Genomic DNA, 22668 nt, shown 5'->3' with positions numbered 1-22668 from the left:
AAAGGGTAACATTTGCTCACCGCACACAGAGCTGCCATAGAAATCCCAGTACAAACCAGGGTCATCAACACTTCGACCTTGCAGGTCAGTTAAATACTCTGGAGAGGAAAAACAACAACAAAAACATACTGATGAGAATAAAAAGCTGGCAAGTTTAGCAGACCATGTGTCATACAGTCTCACTATGCATCCTCCATACCTTCCATCAAAAAAACTCCACACCGTATTCCTGATGCACATGCTACAAACAACAGCATATACACACCATTCTCGCAAGTATTCCTGGAATTCGCTTTTCTCCTGCATCCTTTCTCCCATCAACTCAAGTAATGACCCACCGCATCAAATAATCACCCAAGGTCTAACAGGGACAGACCCCACCTTAAGCTTCAGAAACTGAGAGCGGCATTTTATTTTTGTGAAAGATAGGGATGTACCACACTTTTTAGCCTGCACAGTTATTCTGGACACCAACTGGAGGGTGAAACAGTGGCCCCAAAGAAACTGATAGAAAAGGTTTTTCCACACAGGTACGTTCAGAAGATGGAATTCTTTTCTACAGACATCATTTGGGAGATCTGCTAGTTGAGTTGATGAAAAGATACTGGGATTCAAGATGTTAAGAAGTCCAAGATACTGGACTTTACTGGAATCCCGATACACCTATGCACTTTCTACACTGCACCATTTAAACAGGTAAGTGGATGAGTACATAAACTCATTGACTATGAACACTGCAAACATTTTCAGAGGTTAAGTTATTAGGGAATGCAAGTGTCTTTACCCAAAACTAACAGGAAAAAATCTAAAACCATGTTAGAACATGGATGTGTTTAAAGACAAGAGCCTTTAATACAGTTTTAGAGCATTTCAGATATAAAATGAGGCAGAACTTGCAAAAAGACAAGTACTAGAAGGACAAAAAGCAAGACCATGGGAAAACATGATTATGTTTAACGGCTATTCGCTTTGGCAAGTTTCTTATTTTCATTTCAAGCAGAAAACTGAAGGCACCGCAACAGCCCACTGACCTCCCACCTACCTATCAAATCCGATAGTGGCATAATCTTTATGACTTATTAAGAGTTTCAATTAGAAGGAGCCCCCATGCATGGCTATGCTTCCCACCTGCAGCCGCTGGGTTTTTGCAGGCAGAGAGGGAGCTACTGCAGCCTACCCTAAGGCTCCTTGGCGTGGAGCCATCCCTGCCGGTCAGCAGGGACTTTGGGGGGCCAGGGAACGTCCCCCCCATTCGCCACGACCGGCAAAGCCCCACACAACGTGGCCACAGACCTGTGAGGAAGGTCTCCATGAGCTCGCTGTGGGTCATTTTCACAATGGTCCTCCCAGAGTAGGTCGCAAGCGTTGGATCAGCACCGTAAGACAGTAACAGGCGGACAATTTCCAAGTGATCGTTTTCAACCGCATCGTGGATTGGTCTAGGGAGAAATAAAAAAGATCACGGTGTTAAGTTTTGACTCAATCGTATTAAACAAATGTGTTTGAAAAGAAACTTCTGACTTCAGATCAAAGTTATTTATAGCAAGTAACACTATTAATACAGCTGCCAATCATCTCATTGTCAGTTTTACTTGCACATCATCCCCTCCCCTCTTGTCTTTTCACAGTCAGACTGCTCAGGGCAGATATTTCTGTTACGTCTATTCATTGCTGTACATATTTCGAGGGCCAGTAAAATAATTACACCGCCGTAACAGAAAGCAGGAGTTTGCATGTAGCCTCACAAACATCATTTTGCTGCAAGTCACTCTACCATTCCAAATCTCTGCCAATTTAACAGCGTGTTGTGGAGTAAGGGCTCATTCAGCCTGCCTCTGGGCAAGCACGGAAATCAGTTACCCAAAGCTCCTAAATTACGTACACAGAAATAAGTTATGAAAATTTGCTGGGAATTAAACTTCTGCACCGTATCCTCTTTAAATAGTGCTTGCGAATATATTTGCAGCACAATTCAACCCTTCTACTCGGAGAATAGAACGACGTGTTATTTTAAGTTTAGTCCACCCAGAAGTTAACGCATTTTACGCGGCATGAGCAATCTATACAACCTCAGACATAGATTTTGTGAGCCTACAGAAGGATTATTCATTAATACACATGCCTGCAATTCCAGGTCTAGAATTCCTTATCGCTAATTATAAATTGCATTAACTTTTGCCTTTAAAATTGATTATACGTAACGGGGAGTTGTCTGGAAGTAGAACATATTACCCCTCAGACTAATGAAGATGTGTTAAAATCGCATCTTTTCCTTAGACGGCGATGAGCAGATGAACTGCCAGTGATCACGGCAGTTCAACTCAACTCTACACACCTCCTCCTTTAGGCTGTCAACACCGCTGCCCCCCAACAACACTTCCAAGCTCTCCAACAGATGTATTAAAAGGCAAGAGAAGTAAGGAAGGACTTTAACTAGGATCACGTACTGCCTTCCCGGAAAGCTTTCAGAATGACGTTCCAAGGAGAAGTCACCTGGAAGCACAGACGAGCAATCAACTCCGTCTACCGATCTCCCCAGCGACGCTCGGCTAACAACCACGGCCGAAACTCCGTCTGCAAGGAGGCCACGTCCCACCACTCCTTCTGGCGCACGCGGCAACGTCCCCTCTATGTCACCACCGCTTTGGGACGGGCTGGCGCCCACGTGAGCTCAGGGCAGAGGACAGGCAGATCAAACCAGTCAGAAGAGGAAGGCACACCACCGTTTCCCCATCTATCACATAGCGCTGCTGGCAAGAGCAGGACTCTGACCCATCTCAAAAAGAAGTATGTTCCAGGTGTGTTTACTCCAAGTACTTTCCAGCAGGCTGTGATTCAGGGCGATTAACATCCGCCACACGTGAAGCCCTCTCGCTTGCCCCCATCTTGCTGGAAAGCTGTACGCAGTTTTGGTTTTGGCATACGCGTGCTCTACTGACACGAGGAGGTGCACTTGGGAGCGTTTGCGGCTCGTTCCCTACGGAGAGAGGGCTTACCCGGCGCTGCCCGCCTCCCGCACACCCCAAGCCACCAACACAGCAAACAAGCAGGTGATCCTCGAGCTGCTGAGCACAGTCCTCAGCCCAGCTCGTGCCACCCCTCAGACCCCCGGCACCAGAGAGAGCAAGACGCGCACACCTCCAAAGCCTGACGCGCCGCTCTATGGGAAAGCCACTTTCAACTTTTAAGACCAGAGAGCTCCACGAGGATCACTTGCAAAGGGTCAGGATATCCCTTCTCAATTTCTCAGGGAAGTCTCTAACATAACACTGAAACCATCCGATGCCCTTGAGACGGACGGTGCTGCAGAAGCCAGCATTCCCAGGGTCCCCCGCGAGCCTCAGCCTCCCACCTCCACCTACCAGCGCAGTTCTGCACAGCACCACGTGCCTACGCAGCACCCAGCGCATCCAGGATCTGGCCAGTGCTAAACATCCCAGGCGATACAACACAGGAGGTAACAAATAATAGGGGTGCTGACACGGAGGCTGAAGAAGTATCGGGTGTTTCTGGCTGTCAGCAAGCATCTGAGGCCTGAGCTGTCGGGTCACGACACTCTGAGCATCTACAGCGGGAAAGGTCAGCCTTGCTGCAAACCCTCCCGTCCCCCATCGGGCATGAAGCATCCTTGGCTGAAAGTCTGGCAACAGGCACCGGGAACAGATGAGAGTTACGGCTGCCACCAAATGCTGGGGACGCTTTTTCTCCCCCACTGCCTCATTTTACCGGAGTCTTTAATTTGAACTGTTTTCCATTTTCTTTTAAAATTAGGATTTTCTGATTTTGGAGGGGGGTGGAGAGTGTTGTGGGTTTATTGGTTTGTGGGTTTTCTTGTTTGTTTTTTTTTTTAAACCGACTTACCTAAGTGGCTTTTGAAGCAGTAATGAATTCAAGATGATCCCTTAACTTATTAAAAACAGCATCTAAATCACCACCCAGTGTTTCAATCAATTTAACAACACACAGACGAGTTTATTAAAGGGCGCCTGGGTATTCCCCAGGAAGGAAAAATAGCAGCGCATGGGCTGTAACCCCGGGATGGGACCCCTCTCCTTTTCTACGGGTCACCCACCCCGGCGTAGTGGTGCAGAGAGGGGCAGAGGCAGCGGAGCAGGCAGGGGAGCAGGCAGGGGAGCAGGCAGCGGGGCAGGCAGACCCATCTCTGATGCCTGCCAGAGCACACAGAGGCCGCCCAGAGCACGAGAGGGGATTTTATAGAGGCAAGGGGAAGGAAAGGCGCAGTAAAGCCGCGCGGAAGAACAATAAATAGAAGGAAGGAAAGAAAACACTGGTGGGGAGGGGGAAAAAAGGAGATTCCCCATAGATAAGGCAGGGGGAAAAAGGCAGTAACGGAGCGCTGACAGACTTTTACTGGCTAGCACAGCTTCTTGGCAAGCTCACGAGCAGGACCATGCAAAGGCACAGCTACTCGTTTGCTTCTCCCACCAGGGCCGGCAGAAGAGGGAGTATTTTTCAGTCTTGGCAGAGTTTAGCCATCCTCTTTGTAGGATGTAAAAGTGACTACTGGAGTCGGCAACTTTTTCATATGTGAAAATAAGATTCTTGGGAGTCCTCTCCTGGGCTGCTTTGCCCATATAATCTTTTCCGCCCTGAGCATCATGGAAATAAACACTCTCTATCCCTAATGGTACAGTTAATGGTAGTACAGCTTGTTTCTAAAACAAACTCTTCGAAATGCCCCAGAAGGATCTGGGGACATTTGAGAGCTGCAATATCCTACAGAAGACACATATCTCAACCCTCTCTTGTGTACTGTTGAATTCTTCCTACTATTTTTACTGCTACTAGAGTTAGGAAAACATTTCACTGGGGGTTTATCATTCCACCACCAAAATTATAAACTATTTAGACCAGTCAGGGTTTGCTCTCAGCCTTTCAGGCACCATCAGAACTTTCCTCGCTGCAATAAGAGGTCTCATAACTCACCAAGCAATACCGTATCTTGGCATTTTATTTATACTTCCATCTACTCTATTATGCAATGCTGCCCCACGGAAGAGGCAAAGCACAAGTTGCAGGAGGGCAGCTACGCTGGCTGCCTCTTCTTTAACGCAATTAGCTGCTGGAGGGTATCGCTCTGCCAAGACCAGCTGAAAGGACACAGGAAGAGAGCCATCTTGGCATGGTCCTCCCAGGGAAAAAATAAAAAAGGCTGAGCTCATCAGCTGCCAGCGAGAAGCATAAAGCAAAACTGGCTGTGGAGAGCGAATCTAGCGAGCGAACTCTGAAGCAACGCAGAGGTCTCGCTAACAGGCGGGAGATGCCTGTATTTTTGGCATGCGGCTTTGTTTTTAAAGCGATGCCGGTTCAGCTAGGTCGTGCTGCGGAGGTAAGAGAAGAAAAAGGAGATAAGGCCAAATACACCGGCAACTATCCTTGCTCATGTCAGGCACTGGTCGTGGAATGCCCCTTGTTCAGCTACTGCACTTACTGGGGTCCTGTCAGGGAAGGAAAGCGCTCACCTCTTAAGCACGGTCTATTATTATTTATAGGTAAGACGATTAAGAGCCCTTAGTGACTGTGGCACCTCTGAGACAGGTCTTAAAAGATCTCGCCCCGTTCTACAATAATCTTTGATTAGCCACTAATTCAGCAGCGGAGTGCTTGTGTATTCAGGGTCTGCAGGGGCTGCATTTGGAGAGCCACGATCAGCATAGAGTTTAAGGGGAAAAACATAGAAGACCACCATAGTTAGCCCGGCCAGATGTGCTGTAAATAGGGCAGACAGAGGGACATGGTGTGCCGCAGGCAGCAGTAGGCCACTACAGTCCGGCGGCACTTCGTTTGTTTTTGGCTTCACCGAGATTTCTGATAGCATCGGGAACCAGAGGCTGAAAGCCTACCTTTATCTACTGAACTCACGACAGACTGGCTGCGTAGGTACATAAAAGGCAACACCAAAGCAAGAGGCTCAGGTTTTTGCTTCGCTTTGAAAATTAAACACACGCATGCAAAACCACCACACTGATCGGAGCACCTGCAGCACTTCGGACAGGACTGAGAGGACAGATGCACGGACTTTGCAGAACTTTCCTACATCCTTCAGGTTCATACGGACGTTTTGTTCAGACTGAAGCCGTATCGACTTTTCAGAATATCCTCCAAAAAGCTGACCACCGAGGCAGCAGGCAGCGAGTAACGCAGACCGAAGCTTCAGGCAGCTGGGATCCAAGCGACACGCCAGGCTGCCACACGAACAAACGCAGCGTTCGCGGTTACATCACAGCTCATGCGGTTACATCACTCCTCTATGCAGATTTACGTTAACTGGCTGAACAGAACTAAACACATCCACTGTTACTGCCTGGAGACTTGAGAGCTTCCTGCATGACCAAAAATATCTTTGGCTAGTGGGCTTGTGAGGTGGCGGAGGGGGCAATAAGGCATATTCAGTGTAGTTAAAAAAGCAGAGGAGAGGACAAGTCTCTGATGGTGGGTTTGGAGTTTTTTGGGTTTAATATTTTATTATCTTTCCAAGCAACACAGTTGAGGAAGACTGACGCTTCTTTCCTCGTAAAAGTTAAAGGAGAAAAACTCACTGAGGCTTCAAGAGAGAAATGGGATTTGTCCTATGAATACCTGGCCCTACTAAAAGGCGGTGGATAACACTGATCAGAAGTTCCCTGCAGAAGCTTCTGCTCTCTGCCCTGCCCAACTCAGGGCAGGTAGACCACGTTTCATCTGTATATTAGATGTGGTTTGGATTCACACTGTCTGTTGGACAGCTTTTCAAACAAAACGTAAGTCTGTCATCAGGAAAGAAAGGGAACCGCAAGCTGAGTTCTGACATTACCATCTATGATCAGATTATTATTATGTTCATTTCTAAAATGTTCATTCCCCAAAACAACTTTTCAGGGTACACAAGCCAAGTTTTTTTCTTGAAAATCAGCTCCATTTGTGAACCAAAATCAAAGGTGGACTCTGAAGTGGCGGGTGATTAAGACTGGTCAGAAACTTGCTGGGGTTAATTTTCTATATAGGTTATTCCAGCAAGTGAGACAAAAATAATTTAGGATTCTTTTTATGGCAACTCCCCACTGTTGCATAGGTCATGTACTAAAGCTGGAGACAGCAGAAAATGCGGGGCTGTTTGTCAGCCTAGAGAGCTGAGACTTCTTACAAAGAAGTGGAAGACGGAGAAGGAATACGACAATCCAGCCAGCATTTCAATCTTTCTCCAGAAACATTTCCTTTGGGCCGTGATGGGCCAATAACGACTCACCATCATTAACTTCTAATGGACCATCCTAACCAGACCTCTTGGGACTTTTGTTTTCCTGACTCCTCCCTTCCCAAGTTAATAAATAAAGGGCTTAAAAACAAAAGAAGCAGACTCTTAGTTATGCTAATTTTACCTCCCTGGCTATTTGGAAGGTGATAGTGAATTCGATAAACCATTTAAGATAAGAAGCTGCAGGAGCTTCAAAGAATACAAAGCAACCTGTCGCCAAAATGCATAGACTGGATAGTGCTCTGCATATGCTGAGAAGTTACCCCAAGGTCAGCCCTGCAGAGGTGGTCAAAGAGGTACTTTAGGAGATGCACAAGAAGCTTAAAAAAGGTGCAGAGCAGCATTTCTATCTCCATAAAGCAAAAAAGAAAAGCTCACTATCTATTCTGCGAGCACAGGAACTAAGCATCCCTACTATTCTGTGAAGGAAACTAAAAAAGGCTAATTCGGGATAAAAAAAATAAATCCAAAATATCAAATGAGCAGATAGTTTCAACAGTTCAGCAAAACAACATTTTGATATAGCATATATAGGACTCGCACACCCCATCACCGCAAAAGCCTGAAGTGCTCTTAAAAGTAACCCTGCAAACAAGGCAAAGCCCACTCTTGGCACAACTCAAAGGACCCGGAGCGCATATGAACAAGGCTGCAGCTCAAGTATCACTCCTTCCTGCCCTGCAGCTGGCAATTTCACAAACTCTTTAAAAAAAAACAAAAAAAAAAACCCACAAAGCACAACTTATTAAAATTCCCAGAAGGAAAAGGAAAAAAAAAATTACACTGAACTCGAGTCACACCAAAAGCGTGCCCCCACCGATTTATTAACCGGAGAGCGGAGGAGGTCACCGAGTCCTGCACGTTCCTGCCTAAGGACCAGCAAAATAAGGAGGACGCCGTGCAGCAGGACCTCGGCAGCAGCGTTGCCGGCTTTGGGGGTTTCATGCAGGATGAGGAGGGGGAACAAGGGGAGGGTAAAGGAGAGGCATAAAGACGGAGGGAAGGGGTGCTTCCTCCCACCATCGTGGCCAAAGAAACCACCGCCCGGTCGGCGGCGGCGACCGGCCGATGCCGCTAACCTGGTTCCATCCTGCGCGCTGCAGTTGACGTCAGCCCCGTACTCGAGGAGATGCCGCACGATGCTCAGCCAGCCTCTGGCACAGGCCTCGTGCAGGGCACAGTAACCCGCGTTGTCACGATGATTCACATCACACACTTTGTTTTCCAGACAATACAGAACCACTTCCTGGAAATAGGAGGAAAAACAGATACATCGAGTTATTTCTTGCTGCGGAGATACACAGATTTCTCTTCCCGAAGGAAAACTTGGGGGGGGGGGGGGGGGGGGGGGGAAGGGCTAAACGCAAAATCCCTACGATATGTCTAAGTTACCCTCTTTGAGATGGGTCACTCAAAAGGAAAAGAAAAGGGAGAGCCGTTGCAACTTGGGTTTATTCAGGAGAGACAGCAGAGACCACGACTTCCCACGAGCAGACTAGCTTGGGCAAAGCGGCACCGAGAGCTCTGCGCCCCGCGGCGACCTTCCCGCAGCCCCCAAAATCAGGAATCGTCGCAGAGGGGGAATGTGCAAGTTTCGCAGACAAAAGTCACAGCTTTCCACTTCTCAAAACTTCCATGCATAAAGCTAGCAGGAAGGTTTTTACTCTTACATCTGCATTTTTTAGCAGAAAAATCTGCAAGCACAACAGCAGCACAGCCGACGTCAGTTTGATTTTAAAAAGAAAAAGCGCATGACCCGAAACAAAACACATTTAAGACACACAAAGGACGGTTTGCTATCGGCAAACAAAAAAAAAAAAGCCCAGCTCTATCAAGATCGGGGAAATCCCATTTTCACCCACCCTGGTTTTCTGCACGCAGAACTAAAGCCAGGCGCCAGGTTCCAATAACGAGCCCAGCGCCGTGGGAAGCCATGTGAATTTAACACAATTCATCTTGCAGTCAAATATACCACGGTCGAGAGCCTAGGCCAGACTCGGCTCTACGCTGTTGTGAGGCCCTGAAACAATGACTGCTCCATCACTCAACCAAAAATTTAGGATGGTGCGAGTCTTCCTCGATTTGTGTCAGATGCGAAAGAAAAAAACCCACACATTTCTAAGTGATGCTGTATGTATAAAATAGCCCCCACATTCCCAGATTAGGGGCAAGCCATTAATTTTGCATTTGCTCCTCTCGAAGGCTGAGTGACGTCCTTCGCAAAGCCCAATAACGGCGTGGAGGGGGCACGTGTTTGCTTTGCCAAAGCAAGAAAATAAAACAACCGCCAGGTGCGATGCATTTATTCTTCCCGTTTCAAAATCTACCGGAAAGCCTGCAATAATCTGTGTTCTGGGTATACCTGACCCGAGAGCTGGTATCCAGGATACAGCATGAAGCTGCTCTTTTAGCAGGCCCTCACTAACCAGGCTAAAGCGGGGAGCTAATGAGCTGCCCGTCCCAGGCACCAGAGCATCCCCATCATCTGCCGCCGGGACGGAGCGGTCCACCACCTACACCTGATGCAACCACCGGTTTAACCTGGGATCCCCACAGTCCCACCTCTCACCGAACAGGGGCTCTTAATGTTCCTGCTAATCAGCCCAAAGGCCAGAAACCGGTCCAGAACGGATGCTCTTTTTACCCTGCACTCGCTCAAGCCCGTAAGAAAGGGCTGTGCAAAATTATACCCTGGAGGTATGAATTTTCCTTCAAAACCAGACCACCCCGCCAGGCAAATTAGCAGATGGATATAGGTAGGAGAAGCAGCTGCTGTATTCGGCTCCACTTTTAGCATGCAGTTACCATTTAAAATAGATTCTGCAACTCAAAATAAAAGACCTTTCATCTATTTTTGTAAAAAGGAAAGGCTCGTCCTAGGGCGGAATACCTACTACTGGACGAAAAGGCTAATTTTGTCGGGCAATTCTGTGTTAAGAGGCTATAAGAAGAATGTCATTAACCACAAAATGTAACCATAAAGACCATAAAACTCTACATTGTTAATTAATTAAATGCCTCATTAACTTTTTTTAACATGATTTATTCAATTTACAAAAAAATTAGCCATCACTGCCGAACACAGGAACATGTGGTGCCACAAACACACTTTTGGTTTCATAAGCATCTCTCGCAAACGTTAGAGAAAGGCTGTGAAAGTGCCACGGGGCAATTTAATGTCTGTTCAGGCGCTCTATTTAAACCAGCAATCTGAAAATCACTCGCAGTTAATCCAAAGAGTCAAGCTAGCATGTCACCGGCAAGATCCGTGCCGCTGCCGCTCCTGCTGCCTGCAGTTTCGTTAGCCAAATTGCAAACAGCAACGTTAAAAGGTGCATGCAAACATGCACGCTCCATCCTCGCCTTCAAAAAGGTGCCCTTCGCTCTAGTCTCTCCCACCTTCTGCTCCTCTGCAGCAGCTCCTGCCCCTTTTCCAAGGGAAGGGGTCAGCATCCCCCCGTGCATCCCCCCATGCCCTGGGCACGCATGCTGCCACCAAGAAGCATTATTCCCCTCCACCCAACCTCGAAACAGGGCCCTTGGGCGAGGTGTTATCAGCTGTAACGCTTCCCCGCAGCACCGTGCCAAACCCCAGAAGCGATGCTCGTCCCCGGTGGGGTGCGGGAACCCTGGGGGAGCTGTGCCAGGGACCCTCGTGTGAGGCATCCCCAGGGCAAACCCCCTCCCCTCGGCTGGATGAGCCCTGTCTGCATGAGTGTTTAAACCCCCTGGAAACAAAAACCATCTTTCCCCCAGCCCTATCACACGCCACACATTCCTCTAATTTCAGTGCCTTCCCAGGCAGGATTTAATCCCAAATTCACCAGAGAACTTTCCAAGTCCAGACACACAGCAAAAAGCAACAAGCAGCACAAAGACAACCCGTGTTTCCTCTCCCATCAAATTCATTACGCAAGCCTTTTGTAATTTTTTTCCCAAAAAGACTTTACGCTCCCTATAATTCCCCCTTCACAAAAAGTAAATTACAGTTTTAAGACTACTATTATCTCAAGTCATTTGTTTCAAATGGGGAAAACAGCATGGATTCGAGAGCATCCATACACTGGGATGGGTTGCTAACATCCTGATGAAGCGAGGCCGGGTGCAGAAGCCTAGCAAAGAAAAGGCAAAGCTTCCCACCAGCTTCGGCAGGGTTTTGCTTAGGATTTCGCTATGGATTTCCAGAGCCAAAGACCATTTGCCACACTGTCTTTAAGTAGCCTTGCTGGCTGCGGCCCTGCAATTTATCTGACCAGACATAAGCCGCATTTGTCCTCCGACGTTTCACTCTCACGTCAGCTTTCACACCCAAAATCATAACCGCCTGTACGTCCCCCTCCCCGCAACCATCCGGGGCACATCCATACTGTGCAATCGAGCGTGGGGCAGAGGCACCCGAGCTAGCAGCGTTCGGGTTCCCTGTGGGTCCAGGAGCGATATATACAGCTCCCCAGCATCTCTGCGCGCCAAAGGTGCCAGCGCTGCCTCTGGGTTTGGGGTGGGATCTCCGCACGGCCGCGGGGCATCCCTGCTGCAAAGGCAGGCAGGCAGGCTGCCAAGGGCAGGCAGGAGCTCGCTTGGGTCTCAGGGCAGAGCTGTTGGTGCTGCTTCTACCCCCATACAGCATCCCTGCCGGTGCCCTGCGGTGCCGGCCGCTTCCCAGCTCCAAGTCCCGCGCCGGCACTTGGCGTCCCTTCGCAAGCCCCGGCCCCGGCGGCGCAGACTCATTCGCCTCCGCTGCCGTCGGGCTGGCGAGGGGCCACGGGGCTGCCCGCTGCCACCGCAGCAGCTCTGAGAAGCCCCCACGTGCCCTGAGAGCTTCCAGCGCTTCCACTTCGGCATCAGCCCCCGGCCATCGCGCGGCAGCCACCAAAAGCTGCTGCCCCGCTAATGGGGACGGCAGAAAACAGACTGTGTGCAGCTGCCACAGGTCACAGACCAGCAAATTACCTTGACCTGTCGAGATTTTTTTTTTTTTCTTTTTTTTTTTTTTTTTGGTAGTAAATAGAGGGATTTGTAACTTCTTGACCACTCTAATTTTTCTGGAGGCAGAGGAAATTCAGCTCACTACTAACTGCAGTAGTCTGGTCGCTAGCAAGAAAAACACCACAGCTACAGAGCTTCCACGGCTGACCAAACTATCACAGCTCACCACAGGCCAAACGAAGCCCCGACACGGCGGCGCAGCCACCCACCGCTCCGAGCCTTGAAAGACACAGACGATGCCGGATCCTGCGCTCCGCCGACAACAGGACCCTGCGCTGTCAACGCCGGCCGAACAACCAAGTCAAACGATCGGAATATCTGAGCCTATTAAAAACGTGGTGTTCACTTGAACTTTTGGGTGAATTCAAGTCAGGAAATCAAATCCCCAATCAGCTGATGATGGGAAGGCACGGTGAGCACACAAGGTTGCCCCAGGACCCCCACCTTGGCGAGCCCGAGCATCCCCACTTTCTGCAGCCAGCCCGCTAAGGACCAACGCTGCAGAGAGCTCCCACTATCAGCAAAGCAAACAGAGAGTCCTCGGTCCCTGCTTGAGCAAGACCTCAGCCCATCCGTAAGTTTCGGAGCTGCTCTCATTGAGCTGCGCTCCGCGGAGCGCACCGGGCACAGAAAGCAAAGTGCCCAAGCGTTCTCACCCAGACAGACACCGCACAGGAAGAGAAGACACAGGGATAGCCTGGAGCACACGCTGCAACACATTTTGATACTGGTTCCATAGGAAATTTTAAGTCCGTAGGAAATTAAATCATTTAAATGATGGGGATTACCATAGCAACGTTGTAACAACCACTTCTCCTCCTCCTAGCTAGAGCTGAAGTGCCCTGGGTTAGAAGAAGCCTTTGTCTAGGGTAAACAAAACCTTTCCAACAAACCCTGCTGTAGAAGGCCTCTCTCCACACAAAGCTCTCCAGCTATACAAAGAGCATTTCGAGGTTTCGACAAACCCCTGAAGCCGGGCAGGCTCCTCCTGGGCCCGGGCTGATGCCACCTTCTTCCATCGCTCTGAGGTCCAAGCAGTGCTCTCGCCGCCAAGGCGAACCCCGCAGCCGCGCCGAAGGCAGCAATCGCTCCCTGCCATGGAACACCTCTCCGCGAGATCCGAGGCTGAGCAACGACGACGCTCGTGCCTACGCGCCCGTATTTCCCCAATAAAAGCGTGCTTCAAAACGGCAGAGCTAGGGGATTCATCGGTTTCTGATTTTTGTAGCAACGGGGGGCTGTTTCATTAGACAACATTGTTCCAGCTACGCCGAGCAGCTCCAGACTCCGAGCATAAAGCGTGCAAAGTGCTCCTACGATGCATCTGATCATGCAAGAGGACACTCCAAGCGCTACATCCTGTGTCACATACCAGATACTCCTTGGAGAAAAGAACAAAAAAAAAAAACCCCTTCTCCTAAACTACCCACTCTTCACAAATAACAAAAGCAAAAATCGTACAGCTCATTAAAGATCACCATAAAGACTACTTTAAAAAAAAAAAAAAAAGACATTCATTCTGTTTGCAGATGGTTTATATTTAAACGGAAGCAAGGGTTACCAATAAAACTTTACCCTTTGCTCGTTCACGCAGGATGCTGCCTACCCTGCGTCCTCGCCAGCCGACCCAGCAGCGGTGGGGACTCGTTCCCGCAGCGACCTGCCCCCAGACCCACGCACCGGGGAAGGGAATGCAGCAGCAGGGGAAGGGGGGGGGGGCCTGCAAATTTCAATGACCAAACTCAAAGCTGCTGCTTCGCAAAATTTCCATCTATAGAACTGGAAAGAGGGTTTTAACTTCTGAAATAAAAAACAAAAATAAAATAAAAAAGAAAAAGCATCGTGGGGCTTTGAGGGACCCCTTACCTCGTAGCCCAGGCGTGCCGCCCGCTGCAGCAGCGTTTCCCCGGCGTTCTTATTGACAATAAGCCTCCGCGCTTCGGGCGGCATGGGCCGGCTCGGGGTGGTCTCCTGAGGGGGGCTCGCGATCGGCAGCTGCGAGGGCTGTGAGACGGGTAGTAATGAGGGAGTCTGCTGCAGGCGATCGTACAGCTTCTGCTCATACGACTTGGCTGGCGAGGAGTCGCAGTCTGAAGTGGGTTCTGGTCGCTTCCTGACTTTCCTCGTTACCGTGACCTGTCAAAACCATTGTTGTGGGGCTTTTTAATCCTCGTTTTCACAATACAGCGATGGGATTATATTTTGCCAGCGAAGAATGACACTTTTCTACTCATATTTAGTTTTTTAAGAAAGACCCGCTACAGCTTTTAAACGCGAGATGCCTCGCCCCCCGCAATAGTGCCTTTAACTCAGGTTAAGAAAAGCAAATACAGAACGTGCAAAGCATCCACAGACGAATGTGAATGCAATCCCCGCTACCCTGCATGCGTGACAGCGCATTAGTTTTAAGCAGGCTGGCTCTGCCTTCTGAGAGGCTGGTGGACAATTAAGTCTAAATAAAGATACCTTATCTTCAGCATTTTCGATATCTGTGGTGTCATCCCCTGTCAGAGATGACCTCCTTCTCCTCTCCTGCAGTGCCAAGTGTTTTGTTTTACACTGACGTTTCCCTGATGGCTTCTCACACTCGCTGTATTTCTGCAGCAGAGATGCATGTTGGAAATCCTCCTCTTCGTCTGTGTACAGCCCATCTGTCTTCCGGCTTTCTTTAATTTTCTGCTGTTTGGCAGCCAACCTCGAGGCTGGAGTACAGCTTGGCTGAGCCTGCCTTTTGCTGTTTGCATTGGTGGATGAAAGGCTCTTCATGTGCGGAGACACTGGGAATACGGGCAAGCCTAAATGGGAAGGAAAGGCATTACACGTTGCATGGTGTGTTAAAAGGAAAACACGTTGCTAGCACTTAACACAAGCTCCGCGACTGCTTAAGAGATCTACCAATTACATTTCCAAACCATTAATATTTTAAGCGTTCCACGTTCAAATTGTAAATAGCGTCTTGCCAGTTAACGTTACATTCACAGTTATAACGCCCTGATAAAAAATCGCTAAACCAAACGCCCCGCGCCGGCTGCCGGGGCACGGCGAAGGCCGTACGGTGCCGTGCCGTGCCGTGCCGTGCCGTGCTGTGCCGTGCCATGCCGGCTCGGCGCTGCCGCAGGCAGAGGGGAAAGCCGCCGCTGCGCTGCCTCGCTGCGGGGTGGGGGGGGAAAAAGCTCTCCTCCTTACCTGGAACTGCTTTATCTGAAGGGGAACCAACTCCTCCGGCAGCCTGGGCCCCGCCGGGCTTGTCCGCCTTCGGCTAGATGTGGTCGCGGGGCAGACGGAGGGATGGCGGGGGAGGAGGGAAAAGGCAAGAGAGGAGGGGGCATGGATGAGGTCCTAACGGGACAGCACGAGGGGAACGCCGAGCTTAGCCCCAGGACGGCAATAAGATGGGGAACAGCTCCTTGGCAGCATTTTTACTTAGAAAACAAACCAAGAGAAGAAAGGCTACTCAAGGAGCCGTCCCTACAGAAGCCCTGTGCGAAGTCTCTTTATCAAAAAGCGCGGGGAAAGCCGTCAGCTGTGATTTCCCGAGGACTCCGTCCAGAAGCGAGTCTTTCTGCCAGACCAGAAAGCCCTGGGACATTGGGGAACTAAGGCCAGTGCTCTGCCGCCCGTGGCAGGATACCGGCAGGGCCGGGTTTTCTCCGGGGATTAGCTCTAACAAGCTGGATACCACAATCTGGGCCACATGCAAAACGCATGGTTACTTTTTTTTTTTTTTTTCCAGAGCGCAAGCAAGTTTACAACAAAACAAGGACAGGAAAGTTGACTTTTTATAGTCTGAATTTCCCTTGGGAAGAGAATTGAGGTGACCTCAGAACCAACTCCTCTGCAGAAAAATTAAAGGTTGCTGGAAAGGAAGGGACACTTCAGCCAAACAATACCACACCGCTGAGGGAAGGTGCGGAAAAAACCCTGAGCACTTCAAAGAGGCTCCTTTGCTCCAAGAAGTCTCTGAAGTGATGCTACTTTCAGAACAGAAGAGATGGCAGGAGCAAATAAGGCAGCTGCTCAGAGAAGAGAGACATTTATTTAAAGAGACTCGATCCAGAGCCAGTCGGTAAAAAAGAAAATAAAATCTAGAATCCTCTTGGTGGGCAGCGTCACACTTTTGTCTTCCTTTAAATAGATCCGTGAAAGCAACTTGCAGAAGGCTTTCTAGATTAAAGATGAAAACAGAAATCCCTCAGTTCTTTCGAGCCACTTTCTAGAAAAAGATGCATACCGCGGCTTGCCAAGCAGATGTCAGGGAATTTACGGGACACACGATGTGCAGATTGTTCAGCAAAAATCCAGTAAGTTTTTTAGGCTCTGCAATCCTGAAGGAAGGCGCCTAGTTGTAGGCTGAGCCTACGGGTGCAAGGCTGTCTTTCCAGCTCTGCAGACAGCATGAAGTAAGGAGTGTTTAATTCTCCTGTTCCCAACTAACCTAATTGGAGTAGCACGTGAAAAGCCCAATTCCAATACAGAAGTATCACCATTATCTACTTAATCACTTACTAAAAAAATTGCGAAGATGGAAAGCAGCAGCGATGAGGTCTGGTGAGTGCAAAGTAAGAAACTGCTGCATGTAGAAAAACCGGAATAGAAAGAAGAAAAACTCACAGGTCTGGAGAAGGACAGAAATACCAAAAGGATGGAGGAAAAAAACACAGGAAGAGAAGCCTATCTCAAAGAACTGCAGGCTTTCCCATGCAGGCATGCTGAGGCATTAAAAGCAGAAGTTCAATCAGCACAAAAAATGTACACTCCAGCCTGCAAGCTCCACGTAAACTCTGCGCTCCGCTCCGACCCTCCACAGCGGTGACAGCAGGCACCAGGCTAAACGCGCGCCGCAGCTAAGAGATGCAGAGTAGCAACGCTATGCCCAGGAGCTTCGGGATCAATAACGTTGCGAGAGGCCAGCGCTATCCAGAAAAAGCCAAGCGTCGGCCTGCGAAATGCAAGACACACGGGCAGAAAAAAAGGCAAGCGATTAATCCTGGAATCCCACCCCATCTTTCTGACCACTGCACACGTGAAGGGAGAAATAAAGCAAGAGCGAGCAGGAACATCCCCAAATATCCATGAAGAAAAACAAACAAACAAAAAAACTAAACCGAAAACCCAAAAAAACCCCAGGCCTCCGACTGATGTGGGTTGTGGCAAGCCTGACTCAGAGCAGGACCTGCCTCCCTTCCCGCAGGAGCGGGCTGCAGAGAGGTCCACGCGGAAAAGCAGCTGCTGCCGCGTCACCTGAAAGCTCGCTTGCTCGGCTCCCACCCCGGCAGCTGCCTCCCCCGCCTGCCAAACCAGCGGCCGCCGCGCTGCCTGCAACGCCGGGCTGCTCCTCGGGGCCGGCAGCGGCTTTCCCGGTGGGAGAGATCCTCCCGCTCCTTCTCCTCGGGGCTTTTGCTTCCGCGCCGCCCGGGTTTTCTCTCCTCGCGCCGGGCGAGCGGCCGCGGCTCCCTGGGGGACTGTCGGAATCGCTGGCTACCGCGCCGCCGGCAGCGCCGGGAGGCGATTCCTCGGCTGGGACCCCGGCAGAGAGCGTGGCTCCCGCCTCGGCCGCGGGTCCGGGCGAGCGGCACGATGCCCTGAGGTTGCAGGCATCCCCACGGTCACGGACCTGCTGCGCCCCGGAGAGCCAGCACCGCTAACGTCACCTCACGAGCAGGATGAGGCAGGGCCCTGAAATTATTTCGGGCAAGCCGCATCCTGGCTCTCACAGTTCCGACCCGCAGGTCAGGCTGCAAGGAGGTGACAGCCAGAATAGTCACCGGGGGGGGGGGGGGGGAACATTTCCAGTGGCCACCGCTCGGTCACCCGGCCAGCAGGCACTGACCGGGGGACAGAGGGGTGACAGCCCGGTGGTGGCTTGCAACGCAACGCAACTCCTCCCACACTAAAATCCCGGGTTGAACACGACTGGAGCAACAAGGCCAGAAGTCAGCACCCTCCGTCTTCCCGGAGATTTGCAGGCACAGGCGGCAAATCATCCCGCTGTTAGACTAAGGCTTCGTGGGCGCAGGGGCAGACCTCGATGCCCCCGTTACAGCCCCCTTCTTGGGATACAACCAGCTTCCCAGCAGCAGAGGCTGCCACGTTCGCAGGCAGTGCTTGGGCACCAGGAACGGCTGCTCCCAGCCCCAGAGGAAAAAAAAAGCTGCAAGCGACACAGTATAGTCTCATATTCACAGTATCTGCTTGTTTAAGAAAAGTTTGAGGACTAGTCCCGGGCAAGAAAGACAAGCTGGAAGTCTCCACCCCATGCAACTGTCACGCAGAGGATGCTCTGTCGCACAATGGGGAAAAATGTCCTCGTCCTAGGGAACTAAGAAGAAGGAGATTCGAAGGTTTACACTTCAGCGGGGCTGAAGGAGCGTCAGCAAAGTGATCTGAACAATCTCCAGTGCCTCTGCACAATGAATGGCGAGGCATAAGCTAGTCAGGTTTATGGTTTTATAGTAGCTTCCAAAACCAAGAGGTTTTTCATAGCCATGGGGCGACTGAATCTGAATGCCTTTGGGAACGGTGCATAAATCGGGAGCCACCTCTTTTTCTTTCCCAAGGTCATGCGTTAGACAAGCCTGTCGCTGCCACGGGAGGCATTGCAGGGGAAAGCTAGAGCATCCTTATACAATGCGGCTTCTTGTTAGTGACCCTCGTTTAATCTCTACAAGGTATCTCTTTCTGAAAGTACAAAGGGGAGCAGGTGATGGGCAGGGACGTTTGAGACGATACCATGCTCGCCAAGGCAGCACATAAAGCAAGGGAGTAGGAGTCAAAGCTCCTTTTAAACTAAGTTTTGATCTCCTGCTCCACGAATCCTTTTGGAGAACCTTCCCCATCAATAAGCATCAAAGTTTGGGGTTTTCTGCCCTCAGATAATCCTACCAAGGTGAAAGATGGGTGAGGAGCTTGAGGACAGAAGGGAAGCCGCTACTTTTGCCTGTGACCGTTTCGGAGATGCTACCCAGGAAAACTCTCACTGGTGCGCAGGATGACCTGGACTTGGTCCTTTCCATGGCATGGGACAAGAGGATCCACTCTCCTCGTGTTTCTCTCTTTTGAGGGGATCTCAGCTAAACTACAGGTCAGGCCAGCTGGAGAGTGAATGTCAACCAGCCTGATGAAGCTCCCAGGCCTGTCAAGGAGGAAGGAGCCCAAAGGTCCAACTCGGAGCTCCCTCTCCCAGAAAGAGCCTTTCCTCAAAAGCAGGCAGAGGACTTGAAGGGGTAAGAGGAGAAGAGGAAGGAAGAAAAGTATTTGCAACCTTCTACCTGAAAAGCCGAAAGAGGAGACAAGGGCTCCCTGCTGTGCCCAGAGGAGATGGGGATTCACGACGAGGTGCAGGGGACGCGCAAGGGCGATCGGCCACGCGGGCTGCGTGCTGCCGTTCCCCACCAGTCCTCCAACCAAGCTACGGCAGCAAACGCCGCAGAGAAGGGGAAAAGCAACAGAGCGGACAATGTGCCCGGGGGCTGAAGACAGCAGGGACAGGAGAGTGACCTGTCCGTCTGAAGGAAAATTTAGCAGATTGCCTCCACGGGCTCTCCCCCAGGATCGGCAATGGGCACAAAAGAGGGAGAGGATGGGGAAAAGGAGGAAGGGGAGCGAGGGGAGAAGAAGCAGCCAGAAACAAGTCAAGGAAAAGCTGATGCGCTTTGAGGAGGCGAGCCCTTAGGAGAGAGCCGCTGGGAAGATCTCTGCCAAGGGGCCGGGGAGTGGGGCCACAGGGGTTTACAGGACATGCCTGGGACAAACCCGCAAGGCATCCTCTTTGGGAGGAGGATGAGCTTTGCTCTTGAGCGTCTGCCCTGGGAAAGGCAGGGAAACCCAGCAGTGCTGAGGGTGCTGGAGGCGTTGGGTTCCCGAGATTAAGAGCTGCTAGCTGTGCTGACACTGTTCCAGAGGGTCACAGCCCCTCAAATCCTGCGTGTGGTTAAATGCTCTCACACCAACTAGCAGCCTGTTTGCTCCCTCCCTCGCCCAGAAGCATGCCCGCGCTGTATGCCCCCCCAGCTCTCCTCTAGAGACATAAACTTCATCTTCACATTATCTATGAAAGAGTATTTAAAGCCAAAACACACACACACACACATGCACAAACACATAGTTACACACACATACACAAACACGTTTTCTTGTCTGCCAAGTATCAGCTACAGTGCCATTCTTAAAGAGGAGGTGTCAGTCCTTAGACAAATGGACATCTACAGAAATATATATAATTTAAAAAAAAAAAAAAAAAAAGCTCTTGACAATTCCTTAACATCGGTGGCAGCATGCGTCACTGTAAATGCTAAAGCCGGCTGGTTTCCCTAGTAGTCTCTGCATACCTTGTTCATTGTCACTTGTTTTGAGGGACTCTTCAGACCAACTTCTATTGCTTTTGGCCTCTGACCTTTTCTTGGTGTGCCTTTCTTCTGTGAAGTCTTTGACCTTTGCAGTGGCCTCTGGCTGAACAGCCTCAGCTAAATCTTTCCTGCTTTGCCGGCCCAACTTGCCGGACGGGGATCTCTCTGGTGACACCTGCTGCTCCCAAAGTTCCCTAAGATGCTGCAGGTGACGCTGCTTTTTGGGATGGAGCCCTGTTAATTCAATGCACACCTTCAGGTTGGTCACCTCATTACAATTGGGCTCTTCTAAGTGGTTAGAGGAATTGTTTGTCATTTCCCTCTCAGGCCAGTCATCTAATGGAAAAATAACTAAAAATTAATCAAAAAGCCCCCTCAACTTAAAACAAAAGCTACATTTCACTTTCGGGGCATATAGTCTCAGCTTTACCACCACACTATGCATTTTAAAGGTTCGCTCATTAAGGGTTACATGCACTACAGTAACTTGCACTGCTGTGGCTACAGCGTCCAACAACTAGTGCTTTACCCTTATATACCAAGCTTTTTTATATATACATATATATATATACACATATATATACATACATATATATACATATATGTAATTTTAAGTGAAATGACAGTGCTCACATTAGTAACTATCAAGTTCAAAAATGGAAACACATTAAGCCAAAGGGACGTTCCTTTCACAAGACATTCCTTGAGAGAGACCAAAGCAAAATGCTGTCTTACCTTTGGAGTTCTTCTTCTTTTTTGCTTTTGATATAAGTTCATCCTGCAGTTCATCCACAAAGTTTTCATTTTGGCTGCCATCATTTTGCACTCTCTCACCAGAGTGTTTACGCTTCCTGTCCAGACGTGGACATGGATGTTGGCCAATATCTTCTGTTGGCTGGTCTTCTGCTTTTTCATATATAGAATGTCTCTCTAAATAACATTTCTCATTTGAGAGATCTTTTTCCTCTGGAGTTTCAAGAAAGTGACCTTGATTGGTTTCTGTACTAGTAAAGTTACCTAAAAATTAAAAAAAAAACAACAACACAAGACCTAATAAATACAAAACAATTCATTGTGAGAAAGCTGTGCTTTCTGATCTCTTCAGTGTCATCTCCATCATGACTTATGGCGCATGAAGCATGCAAATAAACACCAAACTGTACTTCAGAACAAGTCTCCTCTGGTCAGCCTAAGGCTGACCAGTTTTCTCAACAGTTAAGTACAAAACCCCCGAAAGCGCGATACTTTGTGTTGTTTTTACATCAATTTAAGAAGTACAATATTCACAATACTTGTATCCATAGAAACATCACAATACGCTTTTTTAAATAAAGAAACGTCTTTAGATATCGGAAGCACAGACCCTTTTCAGAAAGCAACCTCCCCCCCCCCAAACCGCGGTAAGGAATAATCCAAGCTCCACTTTGCAATTCCTTTGTTTTCAAAAGTATCTTCTGATGATAATAAAGTATTAGTCTTTTACTAATTCCTAATCCTTCCCTAACTTCTCACATCAAATTGCAGAGTCTGACTTAAAAGCATTTGTCCCTTCTTCTGGAGATATAAATGGGATATGGAGCACGCACACACGTACACGGGAATAACACTAAGAATAGCTGTGATATTTTGCAAAAAGCACTACTTGAATCCAAGGTTATAAAAAGGCTTCCTCACTTCAAGTAACCAGCCAGTCACTGTGCATCACATGATCTTTGTCACCTGCTTTTAAAAAAGGCTTCACTTTTTTCAGGGAATATTTCCAGCAGCAGCGAGCAGGTGAGGTTTGAAAAGCTCACCAGAAACTAGTCTGACAAATTAGCCACAAAAACACCCATGTTGCAATGCTTGCCCTAACTTCAGCTTCCCCTCTCCAATACTGTTCCCCCAAATATAGAGACAGCTTAAGCAATCTTAAATGGATGCTTGACTTAAAATGACACTTAATCATCAACTTGAATAGGCTTTTTTTCTGGGGTTTAACCAAACTAGCTGAGGCACCATTAGGCAGACATGTGGTACAGACTGCAACACGGTTAATCGGCTTCCTATTTACAATTCTCACAAACAAACAAGTTGGTTTTC

General features: G+C 49.3%; 1 protein-coding gene across 8 annotated transcripts in view; it reads right to left on the bottom strand.

Moving 5' to 3' along the window:
* The window catches only part of BCOR (BCL6 corepressor), an 83195-nt gene that overhangs the window by 2651 nt on the left and 57876 nt on the right, over positions 1-22668 (bottom strand). For 4 of the 8 annotated variants that reach the window (XM_030020859.2, XM_030020857.2, XM_030020858.2 and 1 more), the window contains 7 exons: positions 21322-21603; positions 20569-20922; positions 14708-15036; positions 14108-14377; positions 8335-8501; positions 1294-1439; positions 21-98 (listed from right to left, as the gene is read on the bottom strand). In XM_030020859.2, the coding sequence (XP_029876719.1) occupies positions 21-98; positions 1294-1439; positions 8335-8501; positions 14108-14377; positions 14708-15036; positions 20569-20922; positions 21322-21603 (1626 nt within the window). The remainder of the gene's footprint in view (positions 1-20; positions 99-1293; positions 1440-8334; positions 8502-14107; positions 14378-14707; positions 15037-20568; positions 20923-21321; positions 21604-22668) is intronic. The other 4 variants (XM_041124996.1, XM_041124997.1, XM_041124998.1 and 1 more) reach the window with 2 other exon arrangements.

The sequence above is a fragment of the Aquila chrysaetos genome, chromosome 7 (genome assembly GCF_900496995.4).
Source record: "Aquila chrysaetos chrysaetos chromosome 7, bAquChr1.4, whole genome shotgun sequence".
In the NCBI taxonomy this organism is placed as follows: Eukaryota; Metazoa; Chordata; class Aves; order Accipitriformes; family Accipitridae; genus Aquila; species Aquila chrysaetos.
This window is presented reverse-complemented; position numbering and strand designations above follow the sequence as displayed.